General features: G+C 51.8%; 2 protein-coding genes across 5 annotated transcripts in view; one reads left to right on the top strand and one right to left on the bottom strand.

Annotated features, from left to right (window-relative positions):
• Window positions 1–21,420, top strand: part of MTRF1L (mitochondrial translation release factor 1 like) — a 180,202-nt gene that overhangs the window by 95,855 nt on the left and 62,927 nt on the right. The window contains exon 8 of one of the 3 annotated variants that reach the window (XM_085846848.1): window positions 8,336–8,431. The exons of the other annotated variants lie outside the window; for them this stretch is intronic. Coding sequence (XP_085702974.1) covers window positions 8,336–8,416 — 81 coding nt within the window. The 3' untranslated portion in view covers window positions 8,417–8,431. Of the gene's footprint in view, window positions 1–8,335; window positions 8,432–21,420 lie in introns of those variants that run through there. 3 annotated transcript variants of the gene reach the window in all.
• LOC147017321 (uncharacterized) overlaps window positions 1–21,420 on the bottom strand; it is an 87,149-nt gene that overhangs the window by 40,720 nt on the left and 25,009 nt on the right. The gene's annotated exons all lie outside the window — the stretch shown is intronic.

The following is a 21,420-nucleotide window of genomic DNA, read 5'->3' as shown; positions in this document are numbered from 1 at the left end:
AAGAGGCCGTGTGTGTGAGTGAAATGGCCAGTGTGGATGAGGCACCGCGGGTTAGTGCCCCCGCGTGTGTGGGTGAGGAACCGTGTGTGGATGAGGCACGGTGTGTGGATGAGGCACAGCGGTTGAGTGCCCTCGCGTGTGTGGGTGAGGCACCGCGGGTGAGTTCCCCCGCGCGAGTGAATGGAGCACCATGTGTGAGTAGTATGGTTTGTGTGAGTAGTGAGGCACGCGTGAGTGAACGGCCGTGTGCAAGGTCGCTGTGTGCAAGGGAGACCGTGTGTGTGAGAGAGCGGTATGAGAGGGAGATGTCGGTTGGCATGCGGGAGCACGCAGCCGCGTCTCCCCGTGTGAATGTGATGGAGTGGACTGTGTGCGTCGTAACACGCAGGTGTGCGTGGGTCGAATGGCGACGACGGCGACATGGGAGGAACGAAAGCCGGGTAGCGGCTGTAGCTGTTTCGAGGACCGTGCCGGGTTCACCCAGCAGTGAGCACGCGGTTCGTGCTGTGCAACGCACGAGACCGCCACGTGCTCGCTTGCGAGAGTGAAGTCCCGGTCCGGAAACGCACGCGGTGGATTTGCCGATCCCGCGGACGGACAAAGTTTAGGCAGGTAAATGGATTTGGACCGGACGGGTTCTCCACGCGATCGTGTGTGTTAAGCTCCAACGGGCAAAGCACATGTGTTCGCGTGGGGAACCCCTTGAGACGTGGGGCTTGTGTTTTTTTTTTATGCGCACGGTGACGTCATGGCTGCACGTGGGGTTGGAATCCGGCAGGAGGGGTATCTCTGCCGGATGGTCCCGTCCAAGGAGGGACGAGGAACACGTGCAGCTGCATGACGTCACGGGCAGGTGCAAAGTGCGCGAGCTCTGAGTTGCCGCGCAGGTGCTGCGCATGGGAAAAAAAAAAGCAAGCCTCACTTTCGGGTGTACAGGATTCCTGGGCAAGGGGTGAAAGACCCCCTTACCTGGGCACAGGATGGAAACTAGTTAGGGGGAAGGGTTAGCTTAGTTAGACCGACTTCATGGGGCAGGGGTAAGTCCTCATGGAGTCCGTGGAATGGATTAGGTAGAGGGATTTAGTGAGCTTTAGGTTGTGAAATAAAATGATTTATTTGAGACAGAGACAGACTGTGAATGTGTAGAGGGGACGTAGCTTAGCTACGTAGTGTTAAAAGGAACGTGCTATAGTGTAAGGGACGACGTGGGAGCACGAGTTAGTTAGGGGATGTAGTTAGAAGGATGGCAGAGTTCAGTGGTGTGTGTGTTGAAGAGTTGGTGAGTTGTGAGGCATGTGCTTGGTGAGTGAGTGAGGCCAGCGGGTCTGTGTGTGTGGAGTGAATGGGGAATGCATGGTGCGATGAGTGATTGGGGGGAGGAGTGACTCCCACCCAAGGGACCCCGGGGTCAGTGTAGACTGAGTTAGCTGGGTTAGTCAAATTGAAAAATGGAGGTCGTTTTGTTGTTGGTGGGAAAGTAGGCTCGAGACCCATTTGGAGGGGTGCAGGAGCCCTGTTGACGGGCTTGGGAGCGTGGCTGCGAAAGGTGAGTATCGCTGAGTGGGTACCCCGGGCACCAGGCTAGTCGGCCGCGGTAGGCCATGGGCCCATGGGGGGCCGGGATAGCGTAGTGGGCACGGGTGCGCCTGCTTGGTGCGGGGGCCCGGGGCGCCATTAGCCGCGTGGGCAGTGTTGTGGGCACGGGTGACCCTCGGAAAGGGGCCCGGGAGGCCGGCCTGCCACGTGTGCGTTTCAGGCGAGGTGCCATGGGGGGCACTCCCCGGTGTTAGGGAGCTGGTAGGCTCGGAGGCAGTGTAGTGCCCGGGGGTGCCATAGCGGGAGATTCGGCAGAGGGTCGTGCCTGCCAGAGAGAGCCACGTGTCCCAGCCAGGAGACCGTGTGAGGGCACGGAGAGAAAATTGGGGGGCGAGGCCCGAAATTGTAAGGACACCAACACAGGCGACGGGAATCTGGGTTGTTAGAACCAATAGTTTAAGCGAGAGGCGCTTGTTGAAAGCCCCGGGTTAGTTTAACAGTTAAATGGTTAGGGTAGATTAGGAGATGTACCCCTCCGCACCATCCATCCCCTCGCTCTCGTTGTGGGCCGCTGGACCCACTTTGGTTATAGATCGCCGAACTCTGGGGAGGCCATTCTGAGGCTTGAGTTGGGCCTCGACACAGGACGTTAGCTCTCCCTTATTCCCCTCCGGGAAGGGAACGTAGGGGTTGGGAGTAGGCTAGGTGACAGGATAGGTTAGCCGAACAAAGACGATAAAGGGGGTTAGGGGACGATTTATAGAGGGGAAGTAAACATAAAAATAAAAATAAAAATAAGTTGGGGCTAAATTGGAGTTTGACAAATTAAGGCAGTGGGTATGTACAGTGACAGGCAAAGGCGATAGGTTGGGAGGGAGACGGGTAGGTAGGTCCGAGCCCGCCTTCCAAGTGGCCAGCACCACCGCACTCCCTCCACCAACTTCCACTGACGGCAAAAGCTGGCCAGCTTCATCTGCTGGCTGTGTTACTGCAAGGCCTGTGCCGGCCAGTTCATCTGCTGGCTGTTTTTCTTCGAGGCCTGTGCCGGCCTGGTTCTGCGGGCTGAGTTTGCCTGCAGCGGCCTTCTTCTGCGGGCTGTGTTTGCCTGCAGCGGCCTTCTTCTGCGGGCTGTGTTTGCCTGCTGCCTTTGCCATGCCATGCCCATTGCCCATGTTCACCAGCCCCCGTTCAATTTTGCTTTGCCCCCCTTGTTCATTGCCATGTGCGCCAGGATCGTAAAAGCAACAGTTTGCAAGCTGCAAGAACTGTCCTGTTGGCAGCTACAACACAGGCCTGCATTGGCCGCCCATGCACCGTGTTCGCGTCCATCCATTCATCCATTCATTCGTTGTGCTCATTGCGTGTGCCACTTGAGCTGGCACGGAGACTACGTTTGTGCGGCCCATGCACCGTTGTGGTTCACTGAGTTCAGTTCAAAAGGGAAGGCCTTGGACTGCGTGTGAGCAGCCAGCCATGTTCCCTGTCACCTGCATTGTTTGAGCCAGAGACTGCATGTGGGCAGCCTGGCTCCCTGCTAACTGCTTTCTTTTGCAGAGTTCAATGATCCTGGGCCATGGTTTAGTGTAAAATTTGTAAGTTAAGGTTAAGATGTACTGTACATATGAGTGCGCCCCCGGCATGTCTGTCTAGCGCCGGCAATTTTATTTAAGTCGTCCGTGTGAGTGAGTTTGTTTAGATAGTTACGCAGCCCTCAGGTTATTTATTTTGGGGACACGAATACCATGAATGTCGCACTCAGGGATCCGTAGGTAAAATGTACTAGGGGAAAACTACACATGATGGCACACGAAAATTTGACGACTCGGGACGAGTCTGTAAAAAGGGAAGGGGGTAGTGTTGTGGTTACCAAATTCGCAAACCACCATTCAGGTCCCTTAGGTGAGGTATCTCGGTAAGTACATGTGTAGTTAGGCCCAAACCCGTTGTCTAGTGGGAATACATGTCATTTATGCGAGCTGCGACTCTTCAGGATAGCCGTTTTCTTTTACTATCTTTATTTTGGACCAACCGCAATGATCACAACCACAACATCAACCACCGACCACAACCACCGCTTCACCACAACCGCCACGCCCTTTACCGTCACAACTCGACACCATCGCATCACCGCCATCTCGCCCCACTCATGGGCACCGATGCTGGACTCGTGTAGGGCGCACGTTGAACAGCGTGTACAAAATCACGGATTTTCTGCTTCAAAAACGGATCCAAAACGACACACGCCCACTTTGCCGTCCAATCGGTGAGCGAGGGGCGACTGGCTCGCCCCCAGGGCGATCGATATATGCAAATTTGTGGATCAAAAAGCCTTCACGCCCACTTTTTCTCGGGCCAATGGGGAGCGAGTTGAAAGGTCAAAGGGAGGGGGTCAAAGGCGAAGTTACGGGGGGATAAAAGGACGGTGTTCGTCAGTCAAAGGAGTAGTAAAGGTCGGAACGAGGCGAAGGAGTCGGAACAGAGAGTCAAGACTTCGCGGGCGGTGGAGCTGCTCGTCGTGTGCGTTGAAGTCGGAACGGAGGGGACGAGCTGTGGAGAGGCGGCGAGGGCGGACGAGGGGGTGCTCGCGTCGTGCAGGGAGCTGCACCCCTGGGAGGCCGGCAGCGCGACCTGGCCGAGGTGGAGACGCTCGTCGCGCACATAATAAAGATCCTCTATACCCCGAGCATCAGCAACCCCTCCTGTTTCCCCCCGCGCTGAGATAGTGCGACCATGGGGCCCCTGTTCACCCCCTGCCAGGGACTGTCCACGAGGCCCGCGGAGAGAGCGCCATCGCCGCTCCGCGTCTCATCACCAGACGGGTAGGCCCGACCAGGTCTCGGCCCCAGGCCTACCTCATTCTTGAGGGTATTTCTTTTCCTTGGTTTTGGGTATGTGTTGTCGGCGCCGTCTGTGAAGTAGAATTGTATAAGTGTTGCCGTGTGCTCGGTAGTCGGTATTAGCTCTGCACTGTGTTTTCACTTTTATGTTTGCTTTTGTGTAAATGGAATTGTGTTTTCTTTTTTTTGTGTGCATTTGGTGGAATTGTATTTGTGTGCTTCCCGTGTGCCGAGAATAAACGTGCTTTATTGTTGAACTGTTTCCCGCTTCGCTTCGTCTTTTTCCCCATTGAACCCCCATCTTGCTTCACGTAAAGGGTTGGTAGTGGGCTGAATACGCCCGATAATTAATCGAACCGTCGAGGTCGACGATAACACCGCTCGGTTATTCTGATAGTACGGAACGGGTCGCTTAAGTGGCCCGTGTCCGAAGTCGACCTGCGGCGAGGTGCGATCGCCCGGTCTACCCTCCGCGTGGGTACTTAGGTAGTTCGAATTTGGCGAGCAACCCTATCCCACGCGGGGGCTGATTGGCTCGATCGCGGTGAGACCGAAAGGTCCACCCGTGACTTGTTCCCGGCGTTAGTCCGAGAGGGTCACGACTGGATTGTCCGTCCGGTGGGCGACGTGCCGCGATTCGAGTTACGTGGCCGTCGCACGCCGGCGGGCGCGAAAACCGCAACAATATATATATATTTTTATATGTACTGTATATTATATTATATTGTTACGGTTGTGGAAATTCACAGAACACCATTCAGGCTTCTCAGAGATCAGTTATGTCGATAAGTGTGTGTTCAGATTGGATTTCCCCAACGATGTCGAAAGGGATTTATTCGCGTAACCGGGCTGTGATCTTTGAGTCAGCCATTATTCTTTTGCTATCTTTATTTTGGAACAACCGCTACTTCAACAACCGCAACCGCATCTCAACAACCATGCCATCCCCACCACAGAGCAACCACAACATCGCCTCACCTTCATCTCCACAAACACCGCCATCTTTTCGCCAGCCACGGCGAATCCCACGGACGAGCGGCATCTCCGCCGACAGACGCGGGAGCCGATGATTTCTATAACGTCCGCTTTCCACGGCTGATGATTTCTACCACGTCCGCTCTCTCCACGTTTCGTGACGAGATCGGATCAAAATACCAAAAGGGGCGGAGCCAGCGGGGGGTGAAAGGTCGAAGGTGGGGGATCAAACTCACCTCCCCGAACCCCATAAAAAGGCGCGCTGGAACGCACAGCGAGTCAGTTCTTGCCTGGAGAGTTTGCCAGGAGTTGTGCGAGTTCTTCTTGCCTGGAGAGGTTGCCTGGAGTCGGTCTGGGTTCGCCAAGCAGTGAGTCGAGTTGAGTCGGTCTGGGTGCGCCGTGGAGTTCGTCTGAGTCTGGGATCGGAGTCGAGCTGCAGTCTCTATTGGAGTCGTGGTGCAGTCGGGAGAACACCACATGGTTCGATTCCAGTGGAGGGCAGTCAGAGCGCAGCAAAGCCGGCAGTACGGTGCCGAACCGTGGGTCAGTGGAGAAAGCCGGAGAGAGGTCGCCAGCCAGAGAGTCACCACGAGGGTGGCAGGTAACCAGCACGGTCTCGTGGAGCTCTTACGGTCTTCACAGTTCCACGAACATAAAGGCCTACGGGTCCAGTCTGCCCCTTTCCTTACCTGGGGTTTTTCTTTGTATGTAAGTTGTGGTGCCGTGTCCATAAGTAGAACTGTTAAGTGAATCTACAGTAATAAATAGACAATGGCTGTAGGGTCTTTTTGCTCGTGTTTTGTCCCTTACCCCCATTGCGTTCATTGCCTTGACTGCATAAGTGTGTGAATAAATGTCATTGTTTAAATGTTCACCTGTTCATTGCATCCTTTCCTGTCATTGACTGCCATTTTTACGTACGGAATATTAGCTGGCTGTTAATAGCCAATAAAGTAATCGGATCCGGCGGGGCTTGGCGATATACAACCGCTCGGCAAATCCCAAACGGCGTGAGCTGCGTACAACGGCTCGTATCCGTACAGGTCCCGTCGAGGTGTGAATCCCTGGCATTTCTGTCTACGCGCATACTTAGGTAAATCGATAATTCGGGGATCGGATGCTGTCGCGCGTGGACAGAATAGTTGGCTGATTTACGGTGTGATTAAAAACACACCCGAAGCTGGATTTCGGCGTTGATCCGAAAGCTGCGACTCGGTTTGCCCGTCCGGTGGGCGCGCGGCCGCGATTAGCTAAAAGCGGTCGTTTGCACGCCGAGCGGGTGGGAAACCATAGCAATATATATATATATATATATATATATATATATATATATATATATATATGTGTGTGTGTGTGTGTGTGTGTGTGTGTGTGTGTGTTGTTGAATACATCACAAATGGGCATGCTCGTATGACTTTACCAAAGAAATAGTGAAATATCACCTTCCCCTGCATTCTCAACTCCTTTGGCCTTTCTTTTATTCCCTTCTGCTATCTAATGAGAGGTGTACGAATGAGGCACTAACAATAGTACAAGACGTGTCAATATATTTTTAATATTACCATATTTACCTCTGCCACCGAAGGTGGACGGAGATTGTTTTCACCCCTGTCTGTTTGTCTCTCTGTCTCTGTGAGTATGATATCTCAAAAAGTTATGGACAGATTCGGATGAAACCTGGTTGACAGATTGGGAGTGTTACAAGGATGAATCGATGAGATTTCGGTGAAGATTCGGATCCAGATCCGGGTATGAGAATTATTAAAGTGATTCTTCACCACTGAGAGATAGAGCCAAAACGATATATAGCATCATATCTCAAAAGGTTATGGACGGATTATGGCAATACTTGGTGGATGAGTTGGGTCGGTGACAAGAACAAGCTGATTAGATTTTGGTTCGGGTCCAGATGCAGATACAACCTATCAGTGGGATAGAAAATGTAAACTGTTCAGCCTGGCGGAGGTATGTGCTCTACCGAGTGCAGTTCTCATCAAGTATGTCATAAGAAAATGCTTTTGGACTATTGTATCTTGTTTGTCGATTTGTCAACAGCCCATGTATTAATACAAACAAAGTCGGTCACGATTAAAGCTTCAAATAAACATTATGGAAATGAAGAAAAATATAACAAAACCATATGAAGAAACCAATATCTCCTTTGTTGTCTGTTTCTACAAGAACAAATGCATTCCCAATGTAGCTTAGACATTGAGTGAAAATGAGCAAAGTCCAAATCTGACGTCTGTGTTGGAATTCTGGCAGCACTAGCACGGTGGAACCAACCAGCACAGGCATGCTCGGTACAGGCTGTGTTGGAGCATGTCATCGTCTCATTAAAACCAATTATATGGTCGGGCATTTGAGGCGGAAACACGTGAATTGGAGCACGTGTGATGTAGCAATATGAGACATCTAGCAATTTGTCATGGGGAGGATTTTTTTTTGTCTTCTTTGGGGGGGGGGGGTAGAAGTAGGAGGTTTAATGCCCAATCAGAATGTTTTGTACTTGGTTCATCTGGTGCAAGACCATTTTTGATTGGCAATTGATCTGCAATTTCCCCTCAGCTGCAGTTTTACTTATGGCCTGGGGACGGCCAAGAGGATGTTGTTAACTTTGAAATAAGTTGAATTACTATAAATCTGAACCAAAATTCAGTCATTTTTGTTCTCTTTCCAATCCCACTCCACCCTTGTTTCTCTCGTGTAAATAATGGTCTCAGAAGATGCAAACTTTCCTTTTGAAATGTCTGTTTGTTCTGCTTGTTTTGCCAATGAGGTCTGGTGTACTGCTTAACTCAGCCGAGAAACAAAATGACACAATCGAGTGTGTAAGTTGCAGTGAAATGGACCAGGGCAGTGGAACTGATTGATATATTTGACAATTTAGGTTGGAATTAAAATTTTACAAATGCATGCAAATCATGGATATTATTGATGCCTGCTTTGTTACTACTTTGATGATTTCATTACTTTGTAATTTGCAGAATTTCTTCCTCTGTTGTTGGATGGGGGCTAGCAGGATATCTTGGAGGTGTGGCCACTCCCCTTTGAGCTGTCTGGCCTAGCTTTGAATCTTAACCCAGCTATAAACTCATCCTGGTGTTTCACATGTAGATGCATTTGTCGCATTGTGTGTGATGTCCATCGGAAGGATGTTAAGCTGGAGGACCCATCTGCCAACGTTGGTCTTTGGTGGACTTTAAACATACCATGGTATCTTTCATGAAGAGTAGATTAGTTATCACCAGAACTGTGAACAATTTCCAAATTCCTGCAGTGATCGACTACTGGGAAGGCAATGGCAAACCTCCCAGCATAACCCATGCTCAGAGTCTGCTTCAACAGCACAGACGCTGTTAAAAGTATGGTACATCGAAGATGATTGCCAGGTAGAGGGTGGCTTTTCAAGTCGGTGGCTCTTCATTCCCCAAGCCAAGGTGCATCGTTCGAATACAGCAGTACAATTGAAGGATTCATGATCTTTCAAATGCGTAGTTGACACAGTACATTCTTACATCGTGTGGTCCTTCAGGATAATTTCTGTTTATTTATGAAAGGCCAGCAGTATGTTGCACTTGCAGGATGTGGGAATTGTCACAGTTTGTGCTAATGGTTTGGAGCAATTATTCAGGCTGACCTTCAAATATGAACTCTAATGTTACATGTAGATGTCGTAGGAAGAACTAGAACGACACTTGATAGAGCGCATACCTCTGCCAGGATAAACAGTTTGTTTCTTATCCCACTGATAGGCCGGATCTGGATCTGGACCTTAATCAAAATCGAATCAATTCATCATTGGCACACACCTAACCTGTGCTTCAAGTTGTCCGATTCCGTCCATAACTTTTTGAGATATCCTGCTCAGACAGACAAACAGACTTGAAAACGTAATGAGAACATGAAATATTTAGCAGATGTACGAATGTTACAGCTTTTTGCTTGTAATGAGAAACGATTAAAAACAAATTCCACATTATTCCTGCAGGAGAGAATAATCTCGGTGTGGGGTCTGTTAGCACACAAGTGTGATGTATAACATTGGTGGTTAAGTGCGTGGTATTTTCGACATGTCAACTCGGCCCTCAATGGACAACAAGCAATGATAGCCACACTTACAAGTTACCATGACACTGTGCCACCACAAGAGAGACCATTGCACTATTGTCGGTTGAAGGTAATGTATAACTTCATGGACAATTCATACGTTTACCCAGTGAACTTAAAACGAACCATCCTGTCTGATAAAATCTGAAAATAAATTCGCACGAAACGTGTTACCATTGTTAGAAATTCACTGAAACCTCCCGAGGGTAACGCCTTTTGTCTCCACTGTTCTATTGTGTACTTTTCAAACAGTCACGCATGCCTTCCTCCAGGCGGAAGGGAGTCTTCATGAAATATGCATATAGTTATTAATTTCTTCTTTGTGTCGTTTTAAGTAAATATGTCGAGGGGTTTGAAAGGCAGAGACTGTTGCTCAGAACAGCACAGGATTATAGTCGCGGTTTGGGACCAGCAGGTAATGTAGAAAGTTAACAAAACACTGTAATATATATATATATATATATATATATATATATATATATATATATATATATATATATATATATATATATATATATATATATATATATCTATATTAATATTTCGGCACGCCCCTTTCTTTGTTCCACCATCAGATTTTTGTAACTGCATGAAATGAAACAAGATTTGGCACATGTACTAATGATATTATTGTCTTCCTTAAGAGGCCCCTCAAAATTCGTTTTGATGCATTTTCACAAACTCCAACGGATTCCATTCAAATTCGATACGATTATGGCTTTTGGTCCAACTTAGGTCATTGGCTATAAAATTTTTCCATAACACTTCCGATATTCGAAAAAAATCGATAAATCGATATCCCTTATGGGATTTTCCATTCAAATCCACTCAAGTTTAAGGCCTACGGGGGATGCAAATTTCCACTTTGCCCCGGGCGCTGTTTACCTCCGCTCTGCTAAGCTGTTAGGGTTAGGGTTTAGGTTAGTTGTTAGGGTTAGGGTTAGCTACCCTAACACTCACCCTAACCCTAACAGCTAACCCTAACCCTAACCCTAACCGCTATTCAGAAAATTTGCAAGAAAGCCCGGGCAATGCCAGGCTTTGTTGCTCGTCCGAGCAACGCCGGGCATTACTACTAGTATAATATATATGTAGATATACAGTCAACCCCCGCTTCATCGGTATATGTTTATATATATGAATATATATTATTATGTATATATATTATTATATATATATATATATATATATATATATATATATATATATATATATATATATATATATATATATATATATATACATATATATATACACACTGTATATAAATATGTATACGTCTACATATTTTTTATATGTATATACGGGATATGTATATGTTTATGTGTATGTATGTATATATATATATATATATATATATATATATATATATATATATATATGTATATATATATATATATATATATTGTTACGTCTGTGGAAATTCGCAAACCACCATTCAGGACCCTCAGGTGAGATATCTTCATAGGTACATGTGTGGTTAGCCCAAACCCGTTGTATAGAGGGAATTTATGTGATTCATCCGGGCTGCGACGCTTTGAGTTAGCCATTTTTTCTGTTCTATCTTTGTTTTGAACCAACCACGTCTCAACCGCCATCACACAACAACCACGCCACCGCCACCATCTACGCTCCCACATCATCGCATCACCGCCATTCCCAAACGGCACCATAACCATCAAACCACCACCGAAAACTCTCCACCACCTTCCGCTCTCTCCCTCTACGGCCATTCCCGCACCACCTGTGAACACTGAACGTCGGGCTGTCTCAGGCCCGTTCGGCGATTGGTGCCGAACGCAACGAGCCGCGAGCGCGAATAGCGGCCTTTCCGAGGGAAAATTCGGATCAAAAACGCTGCACACCCACTTTTCCTCCGTCCAATTAGCGAGCGCAGGGCAGCTTGGCCCCGCCTCCAGGCGCGTGTGTGTGAAGTCGATATATGCAAATTCTAGGATCAGGGGAGGTTCCCACCCCCGTTTCCTCTGACCAATGGGCGAGCGTGGCTCCGCCCCGGAGGTCATTCTGATCCGAATATTTGCATACTGGCTTCTCCTGCCCGCCTATAAAAAGGCGAGTGCAAGGGAACTGATGGGAGTGGCAGGGAGAGTAAAGTTGGGTCGGTCGGGTGAGGAGAGTGCGGAACTGAAAGGAGTGGGAGAGTCAAGTCTGGTTGGTCGGGTGAGGAGAGTGCGGAACTGAAAGGAGTGGGAGAGTCAAGTCGGGTCGGTCGGGTGAGGAGAGTGCGGAACTGAAAGGAGTGGGAGAGTCGAGTCGGTCGGGTGAGGAGAATGCGGAACTGAGAAGAGTTGCGGGAAGAGGCAAAGGAGCTCGGGTCCGAGGCGAGAAGGACGGCGGTCGGCGACGAGGTTACGGTGTGGGGAAATCGCTCGTCTCGTCGCGGGACCCAAGCCAGCCCGCCATTCTCCTCCCCCAGGGCATCAACAATTTCCCCTTTCCCCCCGCGCTGAGATAGTGCAAAAGGGGGCCCTGTTCCCACCCCACTCCAAACGTCGTGCCAACGAAACCCACCAAGGAGCACGGAGTTGGGGCACAGCCGCGCGGCCACATTTGCGGCTCGCCCGCCATCGCGTCACGAGGACGCGGGTAGGACCCCCCCCCCGGTCTCGCGGACCTGGCCGCTCCTCCAGGTCACGCGCACATTTGGCCTACAGGCCTGTCTGCCTCCTTGTCTATGAGGGTGGCTTCTTTTCTTTGCTTTTGTGTAAATGTGTGTTGGTGCCGTCTGTAAAGTAGTACTGCATAAGTGTTTCCGTGTGTGCGCGTAGTCGGTACTAACTCTGCGTCGTTGTTGCTTTTATTGTTTTGGTTGCTTTATGTGCATTTTGACTGTATGGCTGTATATACGTGCTTTCCGTGTGCCGGGAAATAAATGTGCATTGTGTGAACTGTTTTCCCGTTTCGCTTTGTCTTTTCCTAATTGAATCTCCATCCTGCCTCACGTAAAGGGTTCGTAGTGGGTGCAAAACGCCTGGTAAATAATCTGAACTGTCGAGGTCGACGATAACACCGCTCGGTTATCCCGATAGTACAGAACAGGCCGCCCAAGTGGCTCGTGTCCAGAGTTGACCTGCGGCAAGGTACGATCGCCCGGTTTACCATCCGCGTGGGTACTTAGGTAGGTCGAGTTTGGCGAACAACCCTATCCTACGCGGGTGGCCGATTGGCACGATCGTGGTGAGGTCAAAAGGCCCACCTGTGACTAGCTCCCGGCGTTGTTCCGAGAGCGTCACGACCGAATTGTCCGTCCGGTGGGCGACGTGCCGCGATCTGAGTTACGTGGCCGTCCGCACGCCGGCGGGCGCGAATTCGCAACACTGGTGTCAGAGAGCGGGATACAAACTCTCCCGTCTCCAAGCTAAATTCACGGGGAATTGGTTCAGGGGTGAGAGAAGCAACCCCTCCCCCCCCCCCGTTCCCTCCAAATTACGAGCAATTTAAAATGAACCCCTTACGAGAAATAAGATGGAGTCTCAAGGCGAGCGGGAGCCGGGGGTATTCGAGATGGATTTAGAATGTGTAGAATCCATGGTCCAGGATGAAATCCCCATGCAGGACATTCCCATTGTGATGCAGGAACAATTTCCCCCCCAACCAAACTCAGAGCCCGAAATGGGTGCGGCAGAGGCCGCGGGGTATGACACCCCCCCTCCCCACCTCCGTCAAATCCCCTCCCCGGCTCCCAGCGAAACCGAGACCGATGGTGGCGGATCGGTCCTGCTTTCGCCATTAGTCATCACACAAATGATGGAGATGATCACACAAGCAATGAGGGGGGAGATGCAACAAATGGGAAGCAAAATAGATGAAGTGAACAAAAAAATGGATACAAACACAAACAAAATGGAAGAAATGCGGGGTCAGACGCAGAACATGGGCCGAAGCCTGCAGGCGGGCATGAAGGCAATAACAGGGGAGCTCAAAATGGCGACGCCACGTGTGGGAGCGAACGAGCTGGGAGGGAGTGCAATGGTTGTCAGGCCCGCAATGGAGGCGGGTGGGGAGAAAATAATTCGGGGGACGTGTTGGGAGAGACGCGTGGAGGTGACGGAAACTGTAACGGTGACGCAAGGGGAAAAACTAATCGGGGTGACGGAGACCGAAACGTGTGAGACTAGACACGAGGTGACGACGGAAAGAATAAAATGTATAGAGACACGGGAGATAACAAGGGAAGAGACGGAAATAATAGAGAGATGCGGGAGATGAGAACGATAGAGGAGAGACTACATGATGAATTGGACGGGGTTGAAGACGAGCACACACACACACACACAGAGGTAGTGGAGGACCATGAGGGGGAGCTGGCGGACTGTTTGGGGACCCGGTGCCAGCAGCTGGATGGCCTCCTTCGGGAACAGAGGGAGACGCTGTGCCCCCTTGAGGCGGATCACGACCAGGTGGGTTCGGTCGTGCTTTGCGAGGTCGAGGGGAGGAGTGCTGTGAACGGGTGCACACCGAGCTTGGGGGGTATAGAGACCCCAGAACCCCTTGTGGTAGCGCGAGTCTCCAGCGTGAATGTCCCAGTGTGTGTGGTTACGAGTGTTGTCCCGGTGTGTGTGGTGCAAGGTGTGAGTGCGACCGCGTGTATGGGTGAAGCCCCGCATGTGCCAGAAGCCCCGTGTGTGAGTGATGTGGTCGCAAGTGTGCTGGAGAGCGTGCTTCCCAGCACGCCGTGTGTGAAAGGGGCCACGGGTGCTGGTGAACGGCCGTGTGCGAATGGAAACATGTGTGCAAGGGAAATGGCACGAGTGAGTGAACGGCCGAGTGTGAGGGAGATGACGGTCGGCATGCGGGAGCACGCAGCCGCGTCTCCCGGTGTGAGTGTGATGGAGTGGAGTCTGAGCGTTGTAACACGCAGGTGTGCGTGGGTTGAATGGTGACGACGACGACGGCGACAGAGAGACAAGGGCCGAGTAACGGCCGTAGTTGGATTGGGAACCGTGCCGGGTTTACCCAGCAGCGAGCGCGAGGTCCGTGCTGTGCAACGAGGCCCCCACGTGCTCGCTTGCGGGAGTGAAGCCCAGTCCGGAAACGCCAGCGGTGAATGTTGCCGATCCCGCGACGGACAAAGTTTAGGCAGGATTATGGATTTTGACCGGACGGGTTCTCCACGCGGGCGTGTGTGTTGAGCTCCAATGGGCAGAGCACAGGTGTTCGCGTGGGGAACCCCACGAAGTGCGTGGCTTATGTTTTTTTATGCGCCGGGTGACGTCATGGCTGCGTGTATGGTTGGAATCTGGCAGGAGGGTGAATCCCTGCCGGATGGTACCGTCCAAGAGGGACGAGGGACGCGAACAGCTGCCATGACGTCACGCCAAAGGTGCGCGGCTGTGAATTGCCACGCTGGTGCGCAGGTTGCGAGTTGCCGCGCTGGTGCTGCGCATTAAAAAAAAAAAAAGCAAGCCTCGCTTTCGGGTGAAAAGGATTTCCGGGCATGGGGTGGAAGCTCCCCTGGTCCTGGGCACAGGATGGAACGAGCGAGGGGGATGGGTTAGAGTTAGTTAGACCGGTCTCATGGGGCAGGGGTAAGTCCTCATGGGGCCCGTGGAATGGATTAGGTAGAGGGATTGTAGTGAACTTTAGGTTGGGAAATGGATAGATGGGAATTATTTTGAAGACAGAGACAGACTTTGGATGTGTAGTGGGGATGTAGGTTAGCTACATAGGTTAAAAGGAGGTGCTACTAGTGTAAGGGAAGACGTGGGAGCACGAGTGAGTTAGGGGAGGTAGTTAGCAGGATGACAGAGTTCAGCGGTGTGTGTGTGTGTTGGTGAGTTGTGTGGGGACATGTTGAGTGAGTGAGGCCAGCGGGTCTGTGTGAGTGGAGCGAATGTGGAATGCATGATGCGATGAGTGATTGGGGGGAGGAGTGACTCCCGCCCAAGGGAACCCGGGGTCAGAATAAAGTGAGTTAGTTGGGTTAGTTAAATTGACAAAATGGAGGTCGTTTTGTTGTTGGTGGGAAAGTAGGCTCGAAACCCATTTGGAGGGGTGCAGGAGCGCTCTTGACGAGCTGGGAGCGTGGCTGCAAAAGGTGAGTATCGCTGAGTGGGTACCCTGGGCACCGGGCTAGTCGACCGTGGTAGGCCAAGGGCCCATGGGGGGGGCAGGATAGCGTAGTGGGCACGGGTGCGCCCGCAGGATGCGGGGGCCCAGGGCGCCGTTAGCCGTGTGGGCAGTGCATTGAGCACGGGCACCCAGGGAAGGGGCCCGGGGCGCCAGTCTGCCACGTGAGCGTTTCAGGGGAGTCGCCAGGGAAGGCACTCCCCGGTGTTTAGGGAGCTGGTAGGCTCGGAGGCAGTGTAGTGCAAGGGGGTGCCATCGTCGGAGAATCGGCAGAGGGTTGTGCCTGCCAAGGGAGCCACGCGTCCCAGCCATGAGACCGTGTGAGGGCACGGAGAGAAAATTGGGGGCCGAGGCTCGAAATTGTGAGGACACCAACACAGGCGATGGGAATCTGGGTTGATAGAACCAATAGTTTAAGTGAGAGGCGCTTGTTGAAAGCCCCGAGGTAGTTTAAGAGTTAATGGTTAGGGTAGATTAGGAAGTGTATCCCTCCGCACCATCCATCCCTTTGCTCACGTTGTGGGCCGCTGGACCCACTTTGGGTTAAAGATCGCTGAAGTCTGGGGAGGCCATCCTGAGGCTTCGTTGGGCCTCGACGCAGGACGCTCTCCCTCATTCCCCTCCAGGAAGGGAACGTAGGGGTTGGGAGTAGGCTAGGGGACGATAGGTTAGCCGAACAAGGACGATAAAGTGGGTTAGGGGACGAATTATAGTGGGGAGGTATAAAAGGAAAATAAAACAAAATTAAAAAAAAAAAAAAGTTGGGGCTAAATTGGGTTTTGACAAATGAAGGGAGTGGGTATTGACAGTGACAGGCAAAGGCGATAGATGGGAGGGAGACAGGTAGGTAGGTCCGAGCCCGCCTTCTGAGTGGCCAGCACCACCGCACTCCCTCCATCAAACTGCACTGCAAGGCAAAGGCCGGCCAACTTCATCGGCAGCTGTTGTTTTGCTGCGAGGCCTGTACCGGTCGGATCGTCTGCCGGCTGTGTTGGCCTGCAACGGCCTTGTACTGCAGGCTGTGTTTGCCTGCCGCCTTTGCCATGCCATGCCCACTGCCCTCATCTACTTTTTGCCCCCGTTCAATTTTGCTTTGCTCCCTCGCACCGCCTCTTGTTCATTGCCATGTGCGCCAGGATCGTTGCAACAGTTTGCAAGCTGCCGGGACTGACCTGTAGGCAGCCACGCCAGGAGACTGCATTTGCTCAGCCCAAGCGCCGTTGTTCGCTGTGCCCATTTAAAAGGGGGAGGCCTTGGACTGCGTGCGAGCAGCTTGGCTCCCTGCTAACTGCTTTGCTCCCTGCAGAGTCCACTGATCCTGGGCCATGGTTTAGTGTAAAATTTGCAAGTAAGATGTACTGTAAATGTGTTTTGCGCCCCCCGGCATGTCTGTCTTAGCGCCGGCAATTTTATTTAAGTCGTCCGAGTGAGTGGGTTTGTTTAGTTAGTTACTCAGCCCTCAGGTTATTTATTTTGGGGACACGAATAACATGAATGTCACACTCAGGGATCCGTAGGTAAAACGTACTAGGGGAGAACTACACATGATGGCACAAGAGAATTTGACGACTCGGGACGAGTCTGTAAAAAGGAGAGGGGGTAGTGTTACGGCTCTGGAAATTCGCAAACCACCATTCAGGACCCTCAGGTGAGACATCTTCATAGGTACATGTGTAGTTAGCCCAAACCCATTGTATAGAGGGAATTTATGTGATTCATCTGGGCTGCGACGCTTTGAGTTAGCCATTTTTTCTGTTCTATCTTCATTTTGAACCAACCACGTCTCAACCGCCATCACACAACAACCACGCCACCGCCACCATCTACGCTCCCACATCATCGCATCACCGCCATTCCCAAACGGCACCATAACCATCAAACCACCACCACCTTCCCCTCTCTCCCTCTATGGCCATTCCCGCACCACCTGTGAACACTGAACGTCGGGCTGTCTCGGGCCCGTTCGGCGATTGGTGCCGAACGCACCGAGCCGCGAGCGCGAATAGCGGCCTTTCCGAGGGAAAATTTGGATCAAAAACGCTACACGCCCACTTTTCCTCCGTCCAATTAGCGAGCGCGGGGCAGCTTGGCCCCACCTCCAGACGCGTGTGTGTGAAGTCGATATATGCAAATTCTAGGATCAGGGGAGGTTCACGCCCCCGTTTCCTCCGACCAATGGGCGAGCGTGGCTCCGCCCCTGAGGTCATTCTGATCTGAATATTTGCATACTGGCTTCTCCTGCCCGCCTATAAAAAGACGAGCGCAAGGGAACTGAGGGGAGTGGCAGGGAGAGTAAAGTTGGGTCGGTTGGGTGAGGAGAGTGCGGAACTGAAAGGAGTGGGAGAGTCAAGTCGGGTCGGTCGGGTGAGGAGAGTGCGGAACTGAAAGGAGTGGGAGAGTCGAGTCGGTTGGGTGAGGAGAGTGCGGAACTGAAAGGAGTGGGAGAGTCGAGTCGGTCGGGTGAGGAGAGTGCGGAACTGAAAGGAGTGGGAGAGTCGAGTCGGTCGGGTGAGGAGAGTGCAGAACTGAGAAGAGTTGCGGGAAGAGGCAAAGGAGCTCGGGTCCGAGGCGAGAAGGACGGCGGTCGGCAACGAGGTTACGGTGTGGGGAAATCGCTCGTCTCGTCACGGGACCCAAGCCAGCCAGCCATTCTCCCCCCTACGGCATCAACAATTCCCCCTTTCCCCCCGCGCTGAGATAGTGCAAAAGGGGGCCCCGTTCCCACCCCACTCCAAACGTCATGCCAACGAAACCCGCCAAGGAGCACGGAGTCGGGGCATAGCCGCGCGGCCACATTTGCGGCTCGCCCGCCAACGCATCACTAAGACGCGGGTAGGACCCCCCCGGTCTCGCGGACCTGGCCGCTCCTCCAGGTCACGCGCACATTTGGCCTACAGGCCTGTCTGCCTCCTTGTCTATGAGGGTGGCTTCTTTTCTTTGCTTTTGTGTAAATGTGTGTTGGCGCCGTCTGTAAAGTAGAACTGCATAAGTGTTGCCGTGTGTGCGCGTAGTCGGTATTAACTCTGCGTCGTTGTTGCTTTTATTGTTTTGGTTGCTTTATGTGCATTTTGACTGTATGGCTGTATATACGTGCTTTCCGTGTGCCGGGAAATAAATGTGCATTGTGTGAATTGTTTTCCCATTTCGCTTCGTCTTTTCCCAATTGAATCTCCATCCTGCTTCACGTAAAGGGTTCGTAGTGGGTGCAAAACGCCCCGTAAATAATCTGAACCATCGAGGTCGACGATAACACCGCTCGGTTATCCCGATAGTACGGAACGGGCCGCCCAAGCGGCTCGTGTCCGGAGTCGACCTGCGGCAAGGTACGATCGCCCGGTTTACCATCCGCTTGGGTACTTAGGTAGGTCGAGTTTGGCGAACAACCCTATCCTACGCGGGTGGCCGATTGGCACGATCGCAGTGAGGTCGAAAGGCCCACCCGTGATTAGCTCCCGGCGTTGTTCCGAGAGGGTCACGACTGAATTGTCCGTCCGGTGGGCGACGTGCCACGATCCGAGTTACGTGGCTGTCCGCACGCCGGCGGGCACGAATTCGCAACAATATGTATGTATGTATGTATATATATATATATATATATATATATATATATATATATATATATATATATATATATATATATATTGTTGCGGATTCGCGCCCGCCGGCGTGCTGACGGCCACGTAACTCGAATCGCGGCACGTCGCCCACCGGACGGACAATCCAGTCGTGACCCTCTCGGACTAACGCCGGGAACCAGTCACGGGTGGACCTTTCGGTCTCACCGCGATCGAGCCAATCAGCCCCCGCGTGGGATAGGGTTGCTCGCCAAATTCGACCTCAGTACCCACGCGGAGGGTAGACCGGGCGATCGCACCTCGCCGCAGGTCGACTTCGGACACGGGCCACTTAAGCGACCCGTTCCGTACTATCAGAATAACCGAGCGGTGTTATCGTCGACCTCGACGGTTCGATTAATTATCGGGCGTATTCAGCCCACTACCAACCCTTTACGTGAAGCAAGATGAGGATTCAATGGGAGAAATGACGAAGCGAAGCGGGAGAACAGTTCAACACAAAGCACATTTATTCGCGGCACACGGGAAGCACACATATTCAATTCCACCAAAAGCACACAGAAAAGAAAAACACAATTCAATTTACACAAAAAGCAAATATAAAAGCGAAGACACAATGCAGAGCTAATACCGACTACCGAGCACACGGCAACACTTATACAATTTTACTTCACAGACGGCGCCGACAACACACCCAAAACCAAGGAAAAGAAATACCCTCAAGGATGAGGCGGGCCAGAGGCCGAGACCGGGTCGCGCCAACCCGTCTGGTGATGAGACGCGGAGCGGCGATGGCGCCTCAACTCCGCGGGCCTCGCGGACGGTGTCTGGTAGGGGGTGGGAAAGGGGCCCCCTTGGTCGCACTATCTCAGCGCGGGGGGAAACAGGAGGGGGTTGCTGATGCTCGGGGTATAGAGGATCTTTATTATTTTGCGACGAGCGTCTCCACCTGGGCCAGGTCGCGCTGTCGGCCTCCCTCGGGTGCAGCTCCCTGCACGACGCGAGCACCCCCTCGTCTGGTGTCGCCGCCTTTCCACAGCTCCGTCCCCTCCGTTCCGACTCCAACGCACACGACAAGCAGCTCCACCGCCCGCGAAGTCTTGACTCTCTGTTTCCGACTCTCCTACTCTCCTACTCTCCGCCTCTCGACTCTCCGACTCCCGACTCTCCGCCTCTCGACTCTCCTACTTTCCGCCTCTCGACTCTCCTACTTCGCTCTCTTTCCTTCTGACTGACGAACACGGTCCTTTTATCCCCCCGTAGCTTCGCCTTTGACCCCATCCCTTTGACCTTTCACCTCGCTCCCCATTGGCCCGAGAAAAAGTGGGCGTGAAGGCTTTTTGATCCATAAATTTGCATATATCGATCGCCCTGGGGGCGGGGCCAATTCGCCCCTCGCTCACCGGTTGGACGGCAAAAAGTGGGCGTGTGTCGTTTTTGATCCGTTTTTGAAGCACAAAATCCGTGATTTTGTACACGCTGTTCGGCGCGCGCCCTGCACGAGTCCAACACCGGTACCCACAGGCGGCGCAAGAACGGTGGCGATGCGACGGCTGCGAGGTGTGACGTGAAGGTCGTGGCGGTTGTGGTGAAGCGGCGTTGTGGTTGGTGGTTGATGTTGTGGTTGTGGTGGTAATCATGGCGGTTGGTCCAAAATAAAGATAGTAAAAGAAAAACGGCTATCCTGAAGAGTCGCAGAACGCATAAATGACATGTATTCCCACTAGACAACGGGTTTGGGCCTAACTACACATGCACTTACCGAGATACCTCACCTAAGGGACCTGAATGGTGGTTTGCGAATTTGGTAACCACAACACTACCCCCTCCCCTTTTTACAGACTCGTCCCGAGTCGTCAAATTTTCGTGTGCCATTATGTGTAGTTTTCCCCAAGTACATTTTACCTACGGATCCCTGAGTGCGACATTCATGGTATTCGTGTCCCCAAAATAAATAACCTGAGGGCTGCGTAACTACCTAAACAAACTCACTCACACGGACGACTTAAATAAAATTGCCGGCGCTAGACAGACATGCCGGGGGCGCACTCATATTTACAGTACATCTTAACCTTAACTTACAAATTTTACACTAAACCATGGCCCAGGATCATTGAACTCTGCAAAAGAAAGCAGTTAGCAGGGAGCCAGGCTGCCCGCATGCAGTCTCTGGCTCAAAACAATGCAGGTGACAGGGAACGTGGCTGGCTGCTCACACGCAGTCCAAGGCCTTCCCTTTTGAACTGAACGCAGTGAACCACAACGGTGCATGGGCTGCACAAACGCAGTCTCCGTGC

This window comes from Eptatretus burgeri, chromosome 11 (genome assembly GCF_056783735.1).
Source record: "Eptatretus burgeri isolate ZD-2024b chromosome 11, Ebu_testis_v1, whole genome shotgun sequence".
Classification (NCBI taxonomy): Eukaryota; Metazoa; Chordata; class Myxini; order Myxiniformes; family Myxinidae; genus Eptatretus; species Eptatretus burgeri.
The sequence above is the reverse complement of the archived record's forward strand: the minus strand, read 5'-3'. Positions and strand labels throughout refer to the sequence as shown.